This window comes from Halichoerus grypus, chromosome 7 (genome assembly GCF_964656455.1).
Source record: "Halichoerus grypus chromosome 7, mHalGry1.hap1.1, whole genome shotgun sequence".
In the NCBI taxonomy this organism is placed as follows: Eukaryota; Metazoa; Chordata; class Mammalia; order Carnivora; family Phocidae; genus Halichoerus; species Halichoerus grypus.
In genome coordinates, this window is record NC_135718.1 from 122,243,139 (window position 1) to 122,261,604 (window position 18,466).

The window sequence follows — 18,466 nt, forward strand, 5'->3', positions numbered from 1 at the left end:
GGGTACACAGAGATTTCGATTTGGCAGAGGTTGCTCATTATTCTTTATTAATTTCCCCCCCCACCCCTCAGTGCTCCCCCCTCCCCAACCCTGTGCCCTCCCTGTGAATTACTGCTTTGCTGCTGTGTGATGTGATTTCGTCTGAGGCTGCCTGACGATTCAGCTGTCCCTTGCCAGTGTTTATCTTATTGTTTCCCAGAACAATCAAGTGCTTCCGCTGCCCCTGGCAACTTCATCTGGTTCCCGGATCCTCCTAACTGGCCAAAGTCTGAGCTGGAGCAGTGTTGAGAGGTGGTGCTAGTCCAGGGCCAGAGCCCTGCGCTCCCAAATGCCCATCGTATTCACCTGGATAAGCTCTTGCCCCCTCCTGGGCCTGGGAGCTCAAAGCCCTCCCTGACAGAGGTAGAACCAAGAATTGGATTCTTTTGCTTCTAGATCTTGATGTCACTCTCTGCTGAGTCATAAAGGGAGAGACCCCTGGGATAGGGAAGTCGGTGCCCTCGTGAAATGCGGTTGGTCTTTAACCACGGGAAGGTCTCAAGCAGAGGCTGCTCCTCTCAGTTCTGTGGGCCGCGTGGATCAGTGGTCACTTAGCCGTCCACCCCTGGCTGATGAGGAGACACAAAGCCAAGATTTAAGAAAAGAGACTGTCACTCCAGCCAACCTCCTCAACCTTACCTCTGAACACTTTACTTCTAGTCATTGCTCAATAAATATTCACTATATCGCCTATCATAAACCAGGCTCTTAATTCTCACTGTTCCAAGATGCAGAGGTCCAGAGAACAAATGGTTTCTCTTGGGAGCCCCTCCCCACATTCCAGGAGAAAGGCTTCCGTGGCTTAGCCTTCCATGAAGGAAGAAATCCAGGAGCCAAGAGCATGAACCCCTCCACTAGATCATCCATCCCCCCGCCCAGTTTAATATCTAGGGCAGATTCCTAACATGCACAGAAATAGAAATAATTGTACATGGAAATGTCAGTCTCCAGTGTCAAAGCCCCAGTGATGGACCGACAATTCACTGGGGACCAGTTCTAGAAGCATCTGCATATGTGTGGGAGGGTGTATGTGTATGTGTGTCAGTGCACATGCATGCGCAGGGGAGGGGGGCACAAAATTCACAAAGTTTAGCATATCTTAGTGACCTCCTTCCTTTTCAGGGACAGGAGGGATCCTTGGCCTTGTCTCCCCTCTCCCTCTGCTCTCCTGGTTCATTGCAACCCACAGGCCGAGTTTCCCTGGCTCCTGTGTCCCTCTCCAGTTGTCCAAGCATTTAGGGCCGGGCTCCGTCCGGGGATCCTCGGCCTCCCGGGCTGTGACTCTGGATGGTTAGTTAACATTTGCAGAGCTCTGGGGAAGCGGGAGACAGAAGCACCGTGGAAGGTGCTACTGCCTCTGTGTGTGCGCGTGCGCGCGTGCGTGTGTGTGCGCGTGCGTGTGCGTGTGTGCGTGCGCGTACGCATATGCAGGCTAGAGGGAGGAAGAATCTCAGAGACTGAATTTACCAAAGGCTTCAATCTATAAATAATTCGGGTCATGAAGCTCTACAAAAATAAACTTCAGCTTGAATCCTCTCGCGCAGCACTAAATGCACAGCTGCAGATACACTCGCTCATTAACTCACCCCCAAGTTCAGTCTGAGCAGCACCAGGCCTACCCCACCTCTCTCCTCTTTAAACGTCTACGTGTGTGTATGTGTGTGTGCACGCGCACGCACATACACACACACACCCCACACACACATTCATATAGTATGCAAGCCCTGAGTCCTGAGGCAGAGATAAAACCAAGTAATAAAGGCCTCTTCCAAAGTGCCTTTTCGGACAAGGCCTGCAGAAATTGTTGTCGAGCCCTCAATAAATGCACATCAAAAGTCTCATCCTCTCCAAACACTCAGGTCTGAGAGACCAAGTTTCCAAGAAATCTGAGCTCAGACATAACAATAACATGCTTATGCTGACATCACACTTGAAATTAGCCAAAGAACTCACATTTCCACTCCTGCTCATCCGTTCAGGCATCACCTTCCCCAGGAAGCCTCCGGCTCAGGGCCTCCCTCATGCCCCAGCCTCCCCGGGGTGTTGGCCTCCCTTCTCCCCGCCCCCCCCAGTGCAAACTCCTCTCACAAGGGGTAGCCCCTGTGTTTGTGAAGACTAGTTGGCTTGTCCGTTCCCCAGCTCCTCGGGCTTCCGAAGGGGAGCCTGTCCCCGTAGTATCCCCAGCACCGAGCGTGGGCCTGGCTCAACGGCAGATGTGTAATAAATGGATATTGGACAGTCCTGAAATTCATAGCTAATAACTCATTTCATTCTCCCAGCATCCTTTTTGTGCTCATAAGGACAGGAGTTCCCACCTTATTTGGCAGCTACAGAAACTATTACACAAACAAGGGAAGTGACTTGCCTGAAGTCACATAGCCAATTAATGAGAACGCTGGGATTAGATCCCAGGCCTAAAGACATGAACTGGTGCCTCCCTCTGCATGGTGATGCCTCTCAAACCAATCTGTTTCCTACTGAGAGGCCCAAGAAGAAAAAGATTCCCAGTTGCTTTTCAGCAGCTCTTGCCAAATAAATAAATAAATAAATAAATACTATTACTACTAGTACTACTAATAAAGTGATATTAGAGTGATAAATCCCAAGCAGGGGCTCCATAATTTAGAGTTAACTATAGAAGAAAGTGATGCACAAGAAAAAGGGTTTGGAGGGGCCTACAGGTGAGCTAGTTAATTGGAAATGGATATGCTGATTTGAATTGGATGTTCAAGTAAAGAGGCTGTCATTAATTTCTGCACAGGCCTAGCTGTGGTTTAAAGGGAAGCCCTAATGGGATTACTAGTTCCTTCTCTGTTAGCAGAGGCCCCTGCCATGCAGAGGGCCCGGCAGTTGCTCTCCCCTGGACTGCACCTCCCATCCTCCTACCCCACAGACGGCCCTGATAAACTGAGTTTTCCCCCCAACCAAGGTCCCTCAAAATTAGGTTCTGAGTTTATTGTTGACTCCAGGAAACGGGTGATTGCCCCGCCTGGGCCTTGGGGTCCAAAAGAGGAAGGGTGGGTGAAGAGAGAACTCAGACTTTCGGTCTTTCGGTCTGTTCTGTCTGTTCTGTTCCTGGCGGCAATGAACAGCTCCATTTGCCCGTTATTATCCTCTCCTAAGAGAGTCACAGAGCGCCTGAGAAATCAGGCTGTGTGTGGGAATCCCAGCCCTGCTGCCCTTTAGCTGTGTGATCTTGGGAACGCCACCTAACTCTCCCAGTCCTCAAATTTCCTATCTGTAAAATGGGAATAATAAGAACATTTACATCAGGGGTTCTTGTAAGGATAAGAGAGTTGATTTTTGTTAAGTACTTTCGACAGCGCTTGGCACATTGTAAGAGCAATAGCTGGGTAGCTGTTATTAATTCTTGAGGCAAATGGGACCCTTTGAAAATTCACCAGGTCCTTGCTACTGCCTTCAGGTAGGGCCACGCTGAGCCATGAAGCAAAAGAAGTTATCCTGTGTTCCAAACCCTCCTGAGAAGGTTGCAGGGTCCTGCGGCCACTCATCCTGCAGTCAGGGCTCTACGCAACAGGAATTCTCACTAGAACCAGCCTGAATCTCCTTGCGTGACAGTGTGGGCACCTTCTGTCTTTTGCGGGTTTTAGTAAAGACCGTCACCCTCCACTGCAGCAGACTGGCCCTCTTATCCTACCTGGTGAGCTTTGTCCAAGCAAAATGGCCTCCGTAGCTGCTGCGTGCCCACTGAGGCCAGGCCCTCTCAGGAGAGGAGGAGCCCAACCAGAAAGACATGTTCAGGTGACTCGTGTGTCCCCGTGTGTGTCACCCCCCTCCTCTGCCCCAGCTCCTCCCCTGCCCTGTGCAGCTTGGGCTGCTGACACCCTTCTCTTGGACAGGTTCATGATCTACTTCAGTCCGTTATTGTCCTTGTGGTCATTGAAACCTGGCCCTGGGGACACAAGCTTGAAAGCTGAAAACTGTGTCACAGCAGTTTGGTTATTCTGGGACAGCCCCGAATAGACTCGATTGGTCGGATTTAAAAATCCCACCTTTTGGGCGCCTGGGTGGCTCAGATGGTTAAGCGTCTGCCTTCGGCTCAGGTCATGATCCCAGGGTCCTGGGATCGAGTCCCACATCGGGCTCCTGGCTCAGCAGGGAGTCTGCTTCTCCCTCTCCCTCTGCCTCTCCCACTGCTCATGCTCTCCTCTCTCTCTGTATCTCTGTGTCTCAAATGAATAAATAAAATCTTTAAAAAAAAAAAAATCCCACCTTTGCTCGAGACTCCCAGACTGTCGTCACCACACCGCTACCATCCTGTGTCTGGCAAGGATAGAGACAACTTTGAACCTCAAAACTTTCTCTCTGAGGCAGAGCAGTCTGGGAACCCATGTGCTTGCCCTGCGGCAGGACCCTTGTCCCCGGCAGTGGTCACGGGGCACTGTCTCCATCTGCCATGCACTCTTCTCTGAGCCCCGGTTCCACCACTGGCCAGCCACGAGCCTGGAGTGGAAGAGCTTAGGTGAGGTGAGCTCCCAAGCCCTTACAGCTCTAGTACTTGCTACTGTGGTTCTCCCGTGGCCGGCACCGAGCAGATCGCCTTGGCCTGTTATCCAGAAGGGAAAACTGAGGCTCAGGGGAGGGATCTGAACGCAAACTGTACCACTAGGCAGAACTCAAGCCCAGGCATAGAGTCCGAACAGAAACCCAGACACCCTGCATCCCAGACCTACACTCTGCCCACTGCGGTGCATACTCAGAGGGAGCACAAGGTGTCAGGGAGGGGAAAGATCTCTGCTACCTGCTGCCCACCTGGCCCCTCCTGCCACCTGCCTGCCAGCCTCCCCCCCGCCCGTGCCCTTTGAGCCCCTGACCTCCTGCCCCATCCTCCATCTTCTCTGCCCTCCCGCAGGTGTCTCTGAGGGTTACACAAGCTGGAGGCAGATAGCATGGGATGAGGAAGTAAGTGGGGGGGCAATAGTGCTCTTCCCTCCAGGGATTTAGACTGAATGAAATAGGATCGCCTAGTTCAGGTTCAGTACCAAGAACAGTTTCTGTTCTGGTTTGGTTTTAGCTTTGACGTTTGAAAGGTAGGTGGGTTTGATTCTGGCTTCAATTGCTTTGTTAAAAGATTGGGGTTGCAGATGGGAAAAGAAAAAAAAAACCTGTGTAGATCTCTGATTCAGGAAAAAGTTAATGGCTGGGATTGGTCCTAAGTGGGACACAGCAGAGAGTGTGATGATAAGTTGACTTTGATTCAATTCCAGCTCCAAGCCGGCTGTGGGTACCATCTCACCCCGGGGACCACAGAGGGAAGGCCAGGCTTATGGAGTTCCTCCTTCTGACTTTGTGTCCAGGCCCTGCCAGGGAGGCAGGAAGGTGCCCGGGCTCATGGGGAGGAGGCCGCCCCAGCTGGTAGAATGTTAACTAGCCTCTCGGGGCAGGGAGATCTTGGTTCGGGCCTGAGGGAGGGTACTGGTTCCACAGCTCCTGGGCGGAGCCAGTACCTTGAGGAGACTTAAATCTCCCTGAAGAGAAGCAGCCATTATAAGGAGGGTGATGAGAAGCCCTGGACCAGTTCCCTTTCAAAGGAAGAAATAGAGCCTGAACTCCCCCATATAATGGAGACAGAAAACTGAGGTCAAGCCAGCCAGAAGCTAAGACTATCACATCTTCTCTTTACTTTCTGCAATAGCCCAAGAACTTTATTGACTAAAAACTACTATATTTCTGGAAGGATCCCAAGGAAATTTCAGATCTGTCCATCTAAGAGAGAATGCTGCTTCAAATGTTAAGGGGAACCTTTTTAATTGTGGGGTATTTTCCCAGGTAGAGACCCTTCCCTCTGCTTGAATCCATAACCATATTTGCGCTGGGGTAGAGGACAAGTAACCTCAGCCTCACAACATCATTGCTGACCCGAGTCTTCCTCCACTCTCTGAGAATGAAGTAAATGAACCCCCAAGCCCCTCCCCTGGATGCAATGGCTTTGAATGCAGGAAGCCACTAGCTAGGCAGAGAAAGGGCAAAGGGGAACTTACCGTGGCATCAGGCACCAAGTGTGGCCCTTGGGATGAATAAGTCACGGTCCTTGCCCTCAGGAGCTCCTGGTGTGGTGGAAGAAATGGGCAGAGGGAAAGGCATGGTTAGAAATACAAGAGAAAAATGAAAGGGAATGTGAGTGGGGAGGGGGCAACCTGAATCCTACAATCTTCCAGAGAAAATGCCTTTGAATCTCACTTTGATTTAGCACTAGAGTTCACGAGACTTTATCAGCGGGTTCATAGTTCATGTCCTTTCAACGAGTATTTCTCAAGTATCCCATTTTATCCATCACCAGCCAGGTTCCTGAACCCATTCGAGACCTCAGAGGGTTATTAGAGAAGTAGAAAACACATCCTTGTCTTCAGTGTTGACAGACTTATGCACATGTGAGGCAATTAGAGAACAATGTGAGTGGGTAGTCAATACATGGTAGCTAGTACATATACAATGAACAGATCAATTGACTATAATCCTAAGACAAAATGTCTGATAGAAAAAAAAAAAAAAGGCATCAGGGTGATGAGCAATTAGTGTGGTGGAGAGATTAGGGAAGGCTTCATGGAGGAAATAGGGCTTGAGCTAGAGGGGGTATAGATGGGCAGAGGACAGAGAAAACAAGCCAGGGTGGGGATTATTGGTCACCCGTCCAAGAAGCCTGAAGGCAGGAGCATATTCAAACCCAGAACTCCCGGACACCAGCTTTTTGTATGACCTTAGGGACCGTCTTCCACTGAGTCTACACAGAGCTTAGACTAGCCCTCTCGAATCCACAGACCAGCAGCCTCCACATCACCCGGGAATTTGTTAGAAGTTAGAATTCTCAAGCCTCATTTCTGCTGAATCAGAAACTCAGGGGCGGGCTCAACAATGTGTTTTCCTAAGCCCCCAGAGGTGATTCTCAAGGCATGCAACCTTGAAAACCACTGGACTCCATCGCTGCTTCTAGACCCTGGCCACTCATCAGATTCACCTGGGGAGCTTTGAATCCCCAAGAAGATTCCCAGGCCACACCCACAGAGATTCTGATTAATGGATTCAGCCCTGGCATTTGTATCTTTTAAAACTCCCCAGACGATTCTGATGTGCAGCCAGGGCTGAGAAGCAGTGAACTTGATGGTGTCTGAGTCCTTTCTTTCTGACTTATTATCCGGAGCTGGGCTCTAAGAGTCTGATCCAGGATTCCTGGCTCCCCAGAATCCCAGGGTGAATTTGCACACATATAGGGGATCTGTTTGGGGGCAGAAAGGCCTTCCTGAGATTCTAAAATCTTGAATCTCTTGATGACCAGCTTTTTAATGGTTTATATGATTGTTTACCCATTCTTCCTCATCCGCCTGAGACAGAAACACTGTGAGCAGGTGTTGACTCTCCTACCCCAAACAGCAGTAAGTGTGCACAAGCACACACTCACACACACACACCCTCCACACAGTGCTGTAAATATATGTAGACACACGCAACAGTAACCACATTGGGATATTCAGAATTGCCCCTTAGGGCACATACGCACACACAAATGAACCTACCGTCAGAAATCCCAGACCTGGCACACTCAGACCACTTGGGAAAGGATCGCTCTTGGTGGAAGCAAACAGCCCACTGTTTGAACTGAAAAGCACCTCTACCTTCCCTGAAGCCTAGTTTGGTTCAGAGTAGCAACTGGGGGTAGGGTGGGGGAAATTATCTTCGGGAAATACAACCACTTCAGGAAAGTGACCTGCTCTAGGCCGAAGCAGGGGACTGCTGAGTACAGATGCTGAGGATGCCTTGTTTCTTTCTCAGATTCGAGCCGATGGTCCCCCCCATGGAGGGGTCCAGTACGAGATGGTCTCTGTGCTCAAAGATGGGAGCCCCATCCTCCGGGACATGGCCTTCTCCATTGATGAGTGCTACCTGTACATCATGTCTGAGAGACAGGTAAGTGCTGACACCCATCCCTTCTTTTCAAAGCCCAGGAGTAACTGATAACCTGTGACCTTTGTTCAGAAACTGTTCTTCTAACAAGAGAGACCTCTGGGTTTGTGGCTCAGGGGTCCAGGGAGAGGCAGAGTCCTTGGAGGCTTTTGCAGGGAGCCAGAGAGAAGAAACTGGGGCCAGCCACTTCCCGGAGGCTTCTCTCCAGGCCACAGCCCCTGTCTCAGTGTGTGATGAACAGCCCCGCAAGAACAGGCCAGACTGCATGGAGCAGCTTGGTGTGATTAGGAGGTAGATTTACAGCTCCCGGGCCCACAGAGTCTGCTGCTCAAGGGAGCCAGAGAAGTGTAAATAATCCAGGCCTCCTGGCTGGGCCTGATCCTGGGAGAGACAGACTCAAGATAGGGCCCCAGAAGGAGATAAAAATCTTGATCTGAGTCATAGACTGATGCCAGTAGAAGCTGGCCAGCTCTGGGAAGCCAAAGTTGGCCTGAGAAATAGACTTCTACCCTCTGCGGGGTAACCATTGAGCAGGTTCCCCACCTTCTCTGGTGGAGCATTATCCCCCCCCTGCCCCCGGAGTGTATTTGCTCTGAATATATGTGAGCAAAGAGAAGGTAGATGCAGGAGAGCTATGGTGATGGGCAAGAGAAGCAGGGAAAACGGAGGATTCACAAATTAATGGGGATGCAAAAGGCAAAGCAAAGACCTTAAGAAAGGCTGGTTCCTTCCATTCGTTCAGTCAGTGAGTCTACTGTTGTTCAGCAGGAGCATGGTCTTGGCATTGACCAAAACCTAGGCTAGACTCTAGGCTAGACAAAGATGCTGGGCTAGAAGACCAGTGAGCATTCATGAGGTGCCTCCCAGCTCTTGAGTGTTTGTCATTCCCAAAATACTCTGCAAAGATTCCTGGTGTACTTGATGAACACCACCTTGCCCAGAGTTCTCGTTTCCTCATTTTTTTTGAATGTAAGAATTCTGAATCTGGGGATGAGAGAAGAATGGAGGGAGGAAGGAAGAGACAAATGGGCACATGACAGCATTCAGGGAAGCAGTGATGCAGCTCTAACTCAAAAATTACTTCTTGAGAACAGATGACACAAATCATATGCAGATTGCATGCAAATTATATCCAGACCCCCTTGACCCCACCTGTCTTTTTACCTTCTTTCATATGGCCCATGCAGTCAAGGCATAAACAGGTGCAGATGGGAATTTGGTGGAGCTGGGGGAGGATTAGCCTAACCTACGGTGGGTAAGACAGCTGGAAATAAACACTGTTGTCTCGTTCTAATAAAACAGTCCGTGGGCCCTAACAAAGCCCATTACTGGGAATATATTTTTCGGGAACAGTGTGCTGGGAAAACTTTAAAATGAATGGGGCTTGGCCACTACCCTCAGGTTGCTTACAGTCTAACAAGGGAGGGAGACAAGAAGCCAGTTACCTGTAACATCCCACTGAAGCCTATAAATATTCTGCCTTTTCTTCCTTTTCTTCTCTATTTATAGACATAAGGTTATTTCTTAAACAGAAACAGTAGATGCTCACCATGCAAATTCCAGCAATACACACAGAAAAGAAAATAGCAGTGAGTCCCCAGTCGGGTCTGCCCAAAATGTAACACCATGTTAACATATGGTGAACACCATTCTAGATACTTCTGCAGGATAATAATCAGACAGAGGGATAGATGGATAGATGGCAGTCCAGATAGGTGGATAAAATGATGATCAGAGGGATCCAACAGACCCCCAATATATGTGATATTTTCAGAACACATTATGTATGGCTGGGGACCAGGCAGGTAACTCTGGGTAAAAACTCTTCCTTGGGTTCTCTGAGCCCCGTGTGGTGGAAAAGCATTGACAGCAAATAGAAGTGATCAGTGAGGCCTTAATGGAACTGAGAATATGCCAAGGCTCAGATTTTGGCTGTTTCTCAAATGGGATGCTTTGTGAAATTACATTCAAAATGTGGCCAGAGGAGAGGGGCCTGAGTCAGAGCTTGAGACTAGTGAGTGGCCTTCGGGGATGGGATGACCTCCTGAGATCATAGCCGGTGTCACCTCTGAGAGCATCAGCCCTGGCTCTACCAAGTGTCCACATAGCTTATTTCTAAATCTCCTGGCCTTTGTCCTCATCTTCTGCCACCGCTGTGCCATTCTTGTTACAATCTGCACCAAACAGAGGGCTTCGGTAGTAGCCAGTCCCACTGAGCAGATATGGGAAGAATTTGGGGTTAATGCCATGGGGCCTGTCTCCAGTCAGGTGAGATATCAGTCCAGAGAGCTCCCCATGCCAGGTGGAGCTGTGATCAGTGGGCAGAGTCTAAGGGGGATTTGTGGCAGAGCTCTGAGACCTGTCACGCCGAGAGCTGTAAATCGTGTAGAAATAGGTAGCTAGGTGATTTCACCTGGGGCTGGGCCCAGGGATGAGGGCCAAGAACAGCTCAGGGGGCCCATCTGTCTGAGGCCGAGCAACTCTGAGTACAGAATATTCACAGACAGCTCGGACATCTTTCAAGAAACAGTTTAGTGGGTGGTGATGCAGATGGAGTTGGATGGCTTGGGGTCTAGTCCAGCTGTTGCTAGATCTGGAAGCATGACCCTCTCCCAGGTCATGAAATAGTTGCTTCAGATAATAGGTTTGTCTCTGAAATCCGAAGCTCTGCTTTGGATCTCGTCTCAACATTTCATAGCCACATGGCGTTAAACCAGTCACTTGGCCTCACTGTGCCTCACTCGGGTCAATGTGAGACTCCATTCAGCAGAGGGGAGGTTCTTTCCCACGGCCTCACACGCCACACAAACCCTTGATCATTGAGCCTCTGTGTGGCCCCTTCCAGCTCTCAGGCCTTTATGATGCCGGCTCAGGAGGGTGGTGACCATGAGTGATGATTAAGGGGAAGTAAAGTGGCTGTGGGGCACATCCAGTAGGCCTCAGGCTGAGCCCGGGGGTCTGTGTTCTAGTCCCGGCCCACCTCTAACGAGCTGGATGGCTTACACTCTTAAGTTCTCAGAGATTCAGTTTCCTCCCTTTTAGAGATAACGGTTAACAAATCTAATGCTAGACTCCTTTTCATATTAAAGAGGCTTGTCTAAGGTGTTGGTATTGAGACTCTTCTCCATGTCCAGAAGACAACACTAAAACTACAGTAGACAGGCCTGAGGTTAGACCAAATGAAGAACTTTTGGAACAAGAGTTGTATGAGGCCATGGGTGCCCACGTGAACTTCTTCCCTGAACGGTGACCACTGCAGAAAGAGGGAAAATGCTGGCTGGTTAAGGATAAGTGTATTCCTGTTTTGAGGCAGTGATTTAAGACTTTGGAGGTTCCTGAAAGACCTGAGACCTTATAAGACATCATGGGAATGGGGCTTCCCCTCACTTTCTAATAAATCTCTGAGCAGCCTGCTGTCATCCCAGCCCTCACCTCATCCCCACCTCTTGTCTCTCTGTCCCTCTGATGCTTCCCCAAAACATGGCACCTGTTGTATCTTTGGCACCATGGGAGTGTAGATCCAAGTCTCTGGCCTCAAGTTCTGCCTGGAGAGGTTTGCATCTCCTTACAGAGCTCCAGCGATCCCGTATAGCTCTTTCATTCTCGCTCCCTCCCCCTCTCTCAGTTAATTACACATAATTAAGAAATAGGACTAGTAAGAAGTGTTGGGTCGCTAGTGCAACTGCCTAACAAGCCAATGTTAATGGACTGTTAATAGATCCAGGGCCGGCCAGTCCCAGGGGAACATTTGGGAACTGATTTCCCAATCCTGCTAATTGCCCAGGTGCCCCACGGATAGGATGCCTGGTTCTTCCCTAGAAAGTCCGCCCCGGCTTCCTCAACAGCAGATCGACAGATGCTGTGGGTGTGAATACAAGTTCTCCCGTATCCTCAGTGTCTAATGGAAGTCAGTCAGCAAGTCCAGGGAAAGTCAGGCGACGAGCCAAGTGCAAAACGGAGCGAGAAGATGAAAAGAAACTTGATAGCCCCAGTTTCCACCCAACTTGTCAGGTTGGCCACTCCCAGATAAAGAATATAACTCTGTCCTCAACGTGGATGGGAATGAGTATGGGGATGGAAGCAATTATTCTATTTTATACTTTAATTAGTTTGAATTAGCAGAGGGAATAGAGGCATAAAATGATCCAGCGAAGGGTGAAATGGAAAAAGGGAGTCACAGTGGAGAATGGCTCCGTGCAGGCTGGAAAGGGCCTTGGGAATAGCAGAAAGGCTGGTTATGGGGGCGCGCACCCGCGCGCGTGTGTATGTGTGTGTGTGTATGTTGGGGTGGGTGGGGGCATGGGCTGCAGCTCTCTATTTCAGAGCCTGGGAAGGCAATATAGTGTAGTGGTTAAGACCTGGAGCCTGAGAATCAGACTGATCTCCATTTAACCCATAGCCACTTGCTAGACATTCAGCTTTGAGATCTCACACCACTAAACCTCAGTTTCTTCATCTGTATAATGGGCCAAGTAATGGTAACCGTTGTGTCTGACGCACAGTGCCTTCAATGTGCAGTATGATTATTATCATCATTGCTGTTATCAGTCATATTATTAGAAGTTCTCTGGAATCCCAGAGAAGGCTAGAAGCCTCTCCACTTAAACTATGGCTGGGACAGAGTTCCCAAGTCAAACACCTCCAACCTTCTATTCCTGCTGCTCCCTCCTAAGGGACGGCTCAGAAGCCTGTGGCCTGGCCCAATGACAGCATTAGGCTAAGTCGCTCATAATCTGCTATTTATTTTAAAAATCCAGGAATGTGCCCAGCAGACTAAACAGTCCCACTCCCCTTGATATAGGCAGAGGCAGCCCTGGGCCCAGATGTGAGGCCCAGGAGGCCAGTATTGCAGGCCTCTGCAGAGAGAAGGAAGGGGCACCCTGAGCATTGGTCAGGCCCCAAGCCCTCAGGGTCCTGTCTGGATGCATGTGTGGACACGTGGCCAGAAAGGGGCTACCCATGGGGCTTTTCGTTTTTGGTCTCTATGGGTAAGGTAACCAGGTCTCAAAAGATGGGGCTGCCGTTCTCCAAGTAGTGGGCAGTCAGACCCCAGTTCCAAATGACCTTGTGTTTGTCTGTAGCTGGCTCACCATTCTGGTCACTTATTGCTACATAAAAAACCACTTCAGAATTCTGGGATATAAAACAAACTTTTTATTACGTTCACAAACTATGGAAGTCAGGGACACAGACGTGGTACATTGAAGAGGGCTTGTCTCTTCTCTACTACACAAATGACTTGTGGTGCTTAGAATTCCAGGGACTAGAATCATCTGGAAGCTTCTCCTGTCTGGGAACCAAAAGGCTGGGCTCAGCTGGGACTGTTGACCAGAGTGCCTCAGACAAGGCCTCTCCATGGGGCATGAGCTTTCCTCACAGCATGGTGGCCCCGAGAGTCAGACTTCTTGAGCATGGCAGGTCATGGCAGCTCAGGACTCAGAGAGTGAGCCTTCCCACAAATAAGATAGAATTATTGCCTTTTTTATGACACAGCCTTAGAAGCCACATCGCTGTCTCTCCTCCCTGCCTCTTCACCTCTCCACAGCCAGTCACCTTAGGTGATTCTGATTCGGTGGCCCATGAGCACACTTCGAGAGACAAGGCTCAGGGAAGATACATACGTGGTTTCCGGACCCCCAGGGTCAGAGCTGCTAAGAACTTGGGGATCACCCATCCTGACCCCACATGAGAACAGGGAGGCCCAGCAGGCATCTGAACAGGTTAGCTGCCCCTTCAGTGTCAGGCCATACACAACACCCCAGTCCAGAGTCATCAGAACTGGCTTGATTTCCCAAAACTCACAGGGAAGTGCCAGGAGCTCTAAAGCCTACTGTTGATTTGCTAAAGGTTGCGTTAGGTCCTAAATGAAGCCCACATTAAATGTGGGCTCGGAAAGTGCTTCGTGCAAGCCTGTGAGGGAATCCATCAGGAGCAGGATCACACTGCCAGGAAACTGCCCACACAGTGGCACACACAATTTCAAAGGGTTCTCCCGGGCAGTGTCTCTGCAGCAATATCACATCAGCCCCCTCGGAAGGCAGGCCTCCGGGGTGCCCCACCTTGGCTCTGCAGGGCCCTGGTGACTTATCCCGTGGATACATACAGGAAACTGACTTTTTAACTACCCCCGCCGTAGTAATTCAAGAGAGTTGGAGCAAGAAAAACTTTGGCCTGGAGTTAACAGAAATAAAAATCATTTGGGAAGACTGTGAAGCCATCCTTCTCTGAGGGGCTCATGGGCAGGAGAGACCCCTTCCCTGGCCCTCAGTTGAAGGGGCCTTGGTTGAAGGCGTGTGCTGGGTGGGGCGGACGGGCCACGCCCCTCCAGCGTGCCATCCGGAGTGTCCATTTGGCTAAGCAGAGAACTAATTTGGGTTTCCTTGGTTTGGGGGAGGGCCTACCTATTGCAAACCTGGACCTAGCACCAAATATAAGCATTTTCAAAGGGCCTATTGTGACTCGGAAGTAGTCCGAGTAGCCTCGGACTAGTCCAAGTGGCCGGAGCCACTGAGCTGCCAGACCCCTAAGGCATCTAAAGGCTTGAGGAAGGGAAGGAAAGAACGTGGGGAGCCACACTTCCAGATGTTCCCTACTCATTTATTTTGACAACTCAGACTATTATTTTGATTGTGCACATTTGTTTAGTCCAGGCGATAAGGCTTCCCAGGGCGCAGGCAGAGCGTGCCAAGGTGTATTTTTACAAGGCACTCGGGGTCTCAGTAACGGGAGCCCTCCCTCTGCCGGGGGGGGGGGACGGGAGACCTGGGCTGAGCTGTGGAGGGAGGAGAGGATGTGAGCAGGCTTGGACTATAGCAGAGTCTGAGGGGCTTTGGGGAGAATTACAGAGTTTGCGGATTAGGAAAGTGAGGATAAGCGAATTTCGGCTGCACTTTTGTTTTCAAATGTGTCACTTGCAATCCAAGCCTTTGATGCACATGTGTTTCTGGTTAAGGACGGGGGACCCCAGTGTGGCCCAGGAGCTAAGCTGCTCCTTTCAGTGCCTTTCCCAAAGGAAGGGCAGAATCCTGCCTCTTGAGGGAGGGGGCCTGGGGAAAGGTGACCACCGCAAGCCTGGGTTTTGATTTTCCTTCTTTCTCCCCCTCCCCGACCCCCATTTCAAATGTCAAGGAACAAAGAGGCTGACACAGAGCTGATACCCTAGCTATTAATATTCTCATTGGAACATTTTTCTAATAAATATTTTCACATGAGAGAAAGGAAATGCAAACCCACCCTATTAATCAGACGCTTGGCTTGTTGTATTTAAGAGAGAAAACTCCAGCCTCTTATTTTAAAATCCTTTGGTTTGGAAAGAAATGATTGAACACAATGCCCAGGCTGGGAGAACTAGTGCCAAAAAAACTCATTTCTCTAAATGGGCAGGGGGGCTGGAGACTTTCTCTAATCCTTGGCAAGGGATTTGATTTCTCTTTCTAGGCAGGTAGTGCTGAACACTGACATTCTGCCTGCCCAGGATGATGTTCCTGTGACTGAGAGATGGGAAATCATAGTGTCTCGATGCCAGCAGGAAACCCACTCCCTTGTTCTTAAAGGTGAGGAGACTGATGCCCAGAGACGGGAGTCCCTTGCTGATGTCTTCCCCTGAATGACCAGGAGAAGCAGAATTAATCCTAATTAACCTGGTCCAGCCCAGCATTCTTTTCCCAACTTGACAACAGCTTCCCTCGGCACAGGCAAGAAAGAAAACTGGTTGTCTTTAAAGACTTTCAATTAAAAAAAAAATTAAAAAACAACCTGGGCCCAAGAGAGTCACTGAAGATGTTCCCGAGGGTCAAATTAAAATAGGGAAAGATTTGCATATCATTTGCATACATAGACTCATTCACTCAACAGACCGTTAAGTGTCTACCATGTATAATGCATAGAGCTGTCCACTGACAAGTCATTTGCATATGCAGATATAGATAGGGCAGTCTTTCTAAGTAATATTCCAGCAAAATGTTATAAACAGGGCTGTCTGAAGATAGGTACCTTCTTGATTTCTTTCTGCTCTTTTCAGTGCAATGGTAGCACTGTTAAGTGTGCTTTTGTGTTGCAATAGATAAAATAGAATCCCTGCCCTCAGGGAGGTCTCATTCTGGTGGGGAAGAATGACGGGTAGATGAATTACAATATAAAGTGAGCAGTGCTGTAGCAGAGACATACAGTGTGCTTACTAACCAGGGAGAGAGAGGCCTGTCCGTGTCTTTCTCTTCTTGGGGTCACTCCGACAGAGGACTCATTCTCTCTTTGACACAGCAATTCAGAGCTGGTTAGACCTCAGGGATTATCGAGTCAAGAGCGGCCTTTTCTTTGAGGACAGGAGACCAGAGGGGGAAGTGACTCTTGAGAAGGGAAGGTCTACCAAACTAGAATGTGAAGAAGCAGATGGTGATGATGGGCAATTTCCTGACCCCATGAAGAGTATGGGCTCTAGACTCTGCCTGCCTGTTGAGGTTCGAGTCCTGGCTCCAGTACTTATTGCTGTGTGACCTGGGGCAAGTTGCTTTACCTCTGCGTGCTTCAGTTTCCTCATCTGTAAAATGGGCATAATTATGGCATCTGCTTGAGGATTAAATTAAATAAATTAATACATAAAAAGCACTCTGAAAAGTATCTGGCTTATATTACCTGCTTAGTAAATGGTGGTAGCCGTAATTATATTTTTATGATTCTGTCCCATGCATAATCACCAGGCCCAGCCCTGCAGATCATGCTCTGCGTATAGCCACACCTAAAAAAGAAAATTAACCACCCTGCCTTGCCTCTCACCTCTACTTTATTTAAGATGTGTTGAAGTCTAACTGACATTCAGGTTGTTTATCTTATTTTAGTTTACAAACATGACCTCAGCTAATCCAACAATCCCAGTTGGATTGTCCTCGCCTCTTTTAGAGATAGGAAAACTGAAATTCAAGTCTGGCTAAGTCATTTGCCCAGAGCCACCAAGCTGGCTAACCACAGAGCTAGGACTCCACCCCACCCTTCTGAAGCCAAATCCACACCTCCCACTTCTTGAGACGGCGCCCCCTGGCTGCCGCGTGTGGGCACAAGGCACCTCCCCTCCTGCTCCCACTCCACCGGGTTCCAAATTAAGGAAAAGGTTTAGCAGCGGCTTTAAAGGCTTCAGGGGACCAGCACGGACTCACAAGTCCTCGTTTGACACCCCCAAGGAGACTGGGGCAGTGCGCTGTTTTGTTTTCAAAACCAACAAAGGAAAGTGAGCGCAGCCCGGGGCCTTACATGGACCATCCCAGGAGATGGCTCTGGTGCGCAGAGTGGATGGAGAGAGAGTGCCCTGCCTGAGGAGGGTGCAGCTGCAGTTTGGCCTGTGCGGCAGGCCACGGGCTTCACAAGCATTATCTGGACTCCTTACAACAAGCCTTATCACCCCCACTTGACACACAAGGAAGGCTCCGCAAAGTTAAGAGAACTGAGCAAGGCCCTTCATACCACTCCTAGGAGGCAGGGCTGGGGTGGAGGTGCAGGTCGGTGTGGTTGCAAAGCTCCTGCCCTGCTTGCCTTCACCCCACCACCAGGGAGGCCCAGTGGGTGACACCATGACTCCCTTGCACTCTCTCTACCCCCATCCACAGCCGGCCCTCTTTGCAAGGAGAGCAGGCCTAGAACACATCAGGCCCCAATTCAGCCTCTCCCATGCAGCTCCAATGTGAACCGGGCGAACGGGTATCCATGCCTTCACTGCCCTAAGCGGGGGTTCTTGGGCTCTTGGGTTCTGTGCTTGTCGTCTTGAGATTCATCCAGCCCCGCGGTGACGCCCCAGAACTCTGCAGCCTGCTTTTTAGCTCCTGCCCAGAGCTCGCTTTCATGCTCCCCGTGTTGGGTTTCTGTAATTGAATGTGTTTTATTTAGACCATAACATTTAGTGCCACTTTGGATTTCCAATTAGGCTTCAATCAAACGCCGCGAGTCTGATTCGTTTTGTTGTTTTGATCAACACAAAAGATGGCAACACCAGAGGAGCCGTCGTGAGGAGTTATTTCCATCCACTGATGAGCAGGACAGTTGCTGTGATGTGAAGATACAGCGTCAGAGGTGCCAAGAGATGCACCAAGCATCAGCAAAGGGGGAGGGCGGGGAGGGGAAGTCAGCGAACCCTTCCGAGGAGCACGATCTGACGTTCTGAGGTACACAGCCCATTCTCCACGTTCCGCCCTGGGAGAGGGCGGGAGGTGGGTGCTGCCTGTTAGGCCCACTCGTTGAGGCTCCTTCCTCTGTGGCCCTGGGTTCTGGGTGCCCATGTAGGATGGGGGAGGAGCTGGGCCCCACTCCCGCTGGCTGCTCGTACCCAGGGCTCAGGCCCTTTACACAGGAGAGGTCCCATGAACACAGGGTTCCCGTGAGATGGGAAGCTGACCACGGGTCGCTTTCTCCACACACTGGCCTCTGCGCTCCTCAGCCAGAGGTGACCAGCTGTGCTGGCTTACGAAACACAGGGGGCTCTTCCTCTGGCCAGCCACCCACACATGCTGCCCGTCAGACAACG

General features: G+C 50.1%; 1 protein-coding gene across 2 annotated transcripts in view; it reads left to right on the forward strand.

Moving 5' to 3' along the window:
* The window catches only part of PLXNA2 (plexin A2), a 204,589-nt gene that overhangs the window by 86,690 nt on the left and 99,433 nt on the right, over positions 1 to 18,466 (forward strand). For both annotated transcript variants that reach the window (XM_078078188.1, XM_036094629.2), the window contains exon 4: positions 7,828 to 7,962. In XM_078078188.1, coding sequence (XP_077934314.1) covers positions 7,828 to 7,962 — 135 coding nt within the window. The remainder of the gene's footprint in view (positions 1 to 7,827; positions 7,963 to 18,466) is intronic.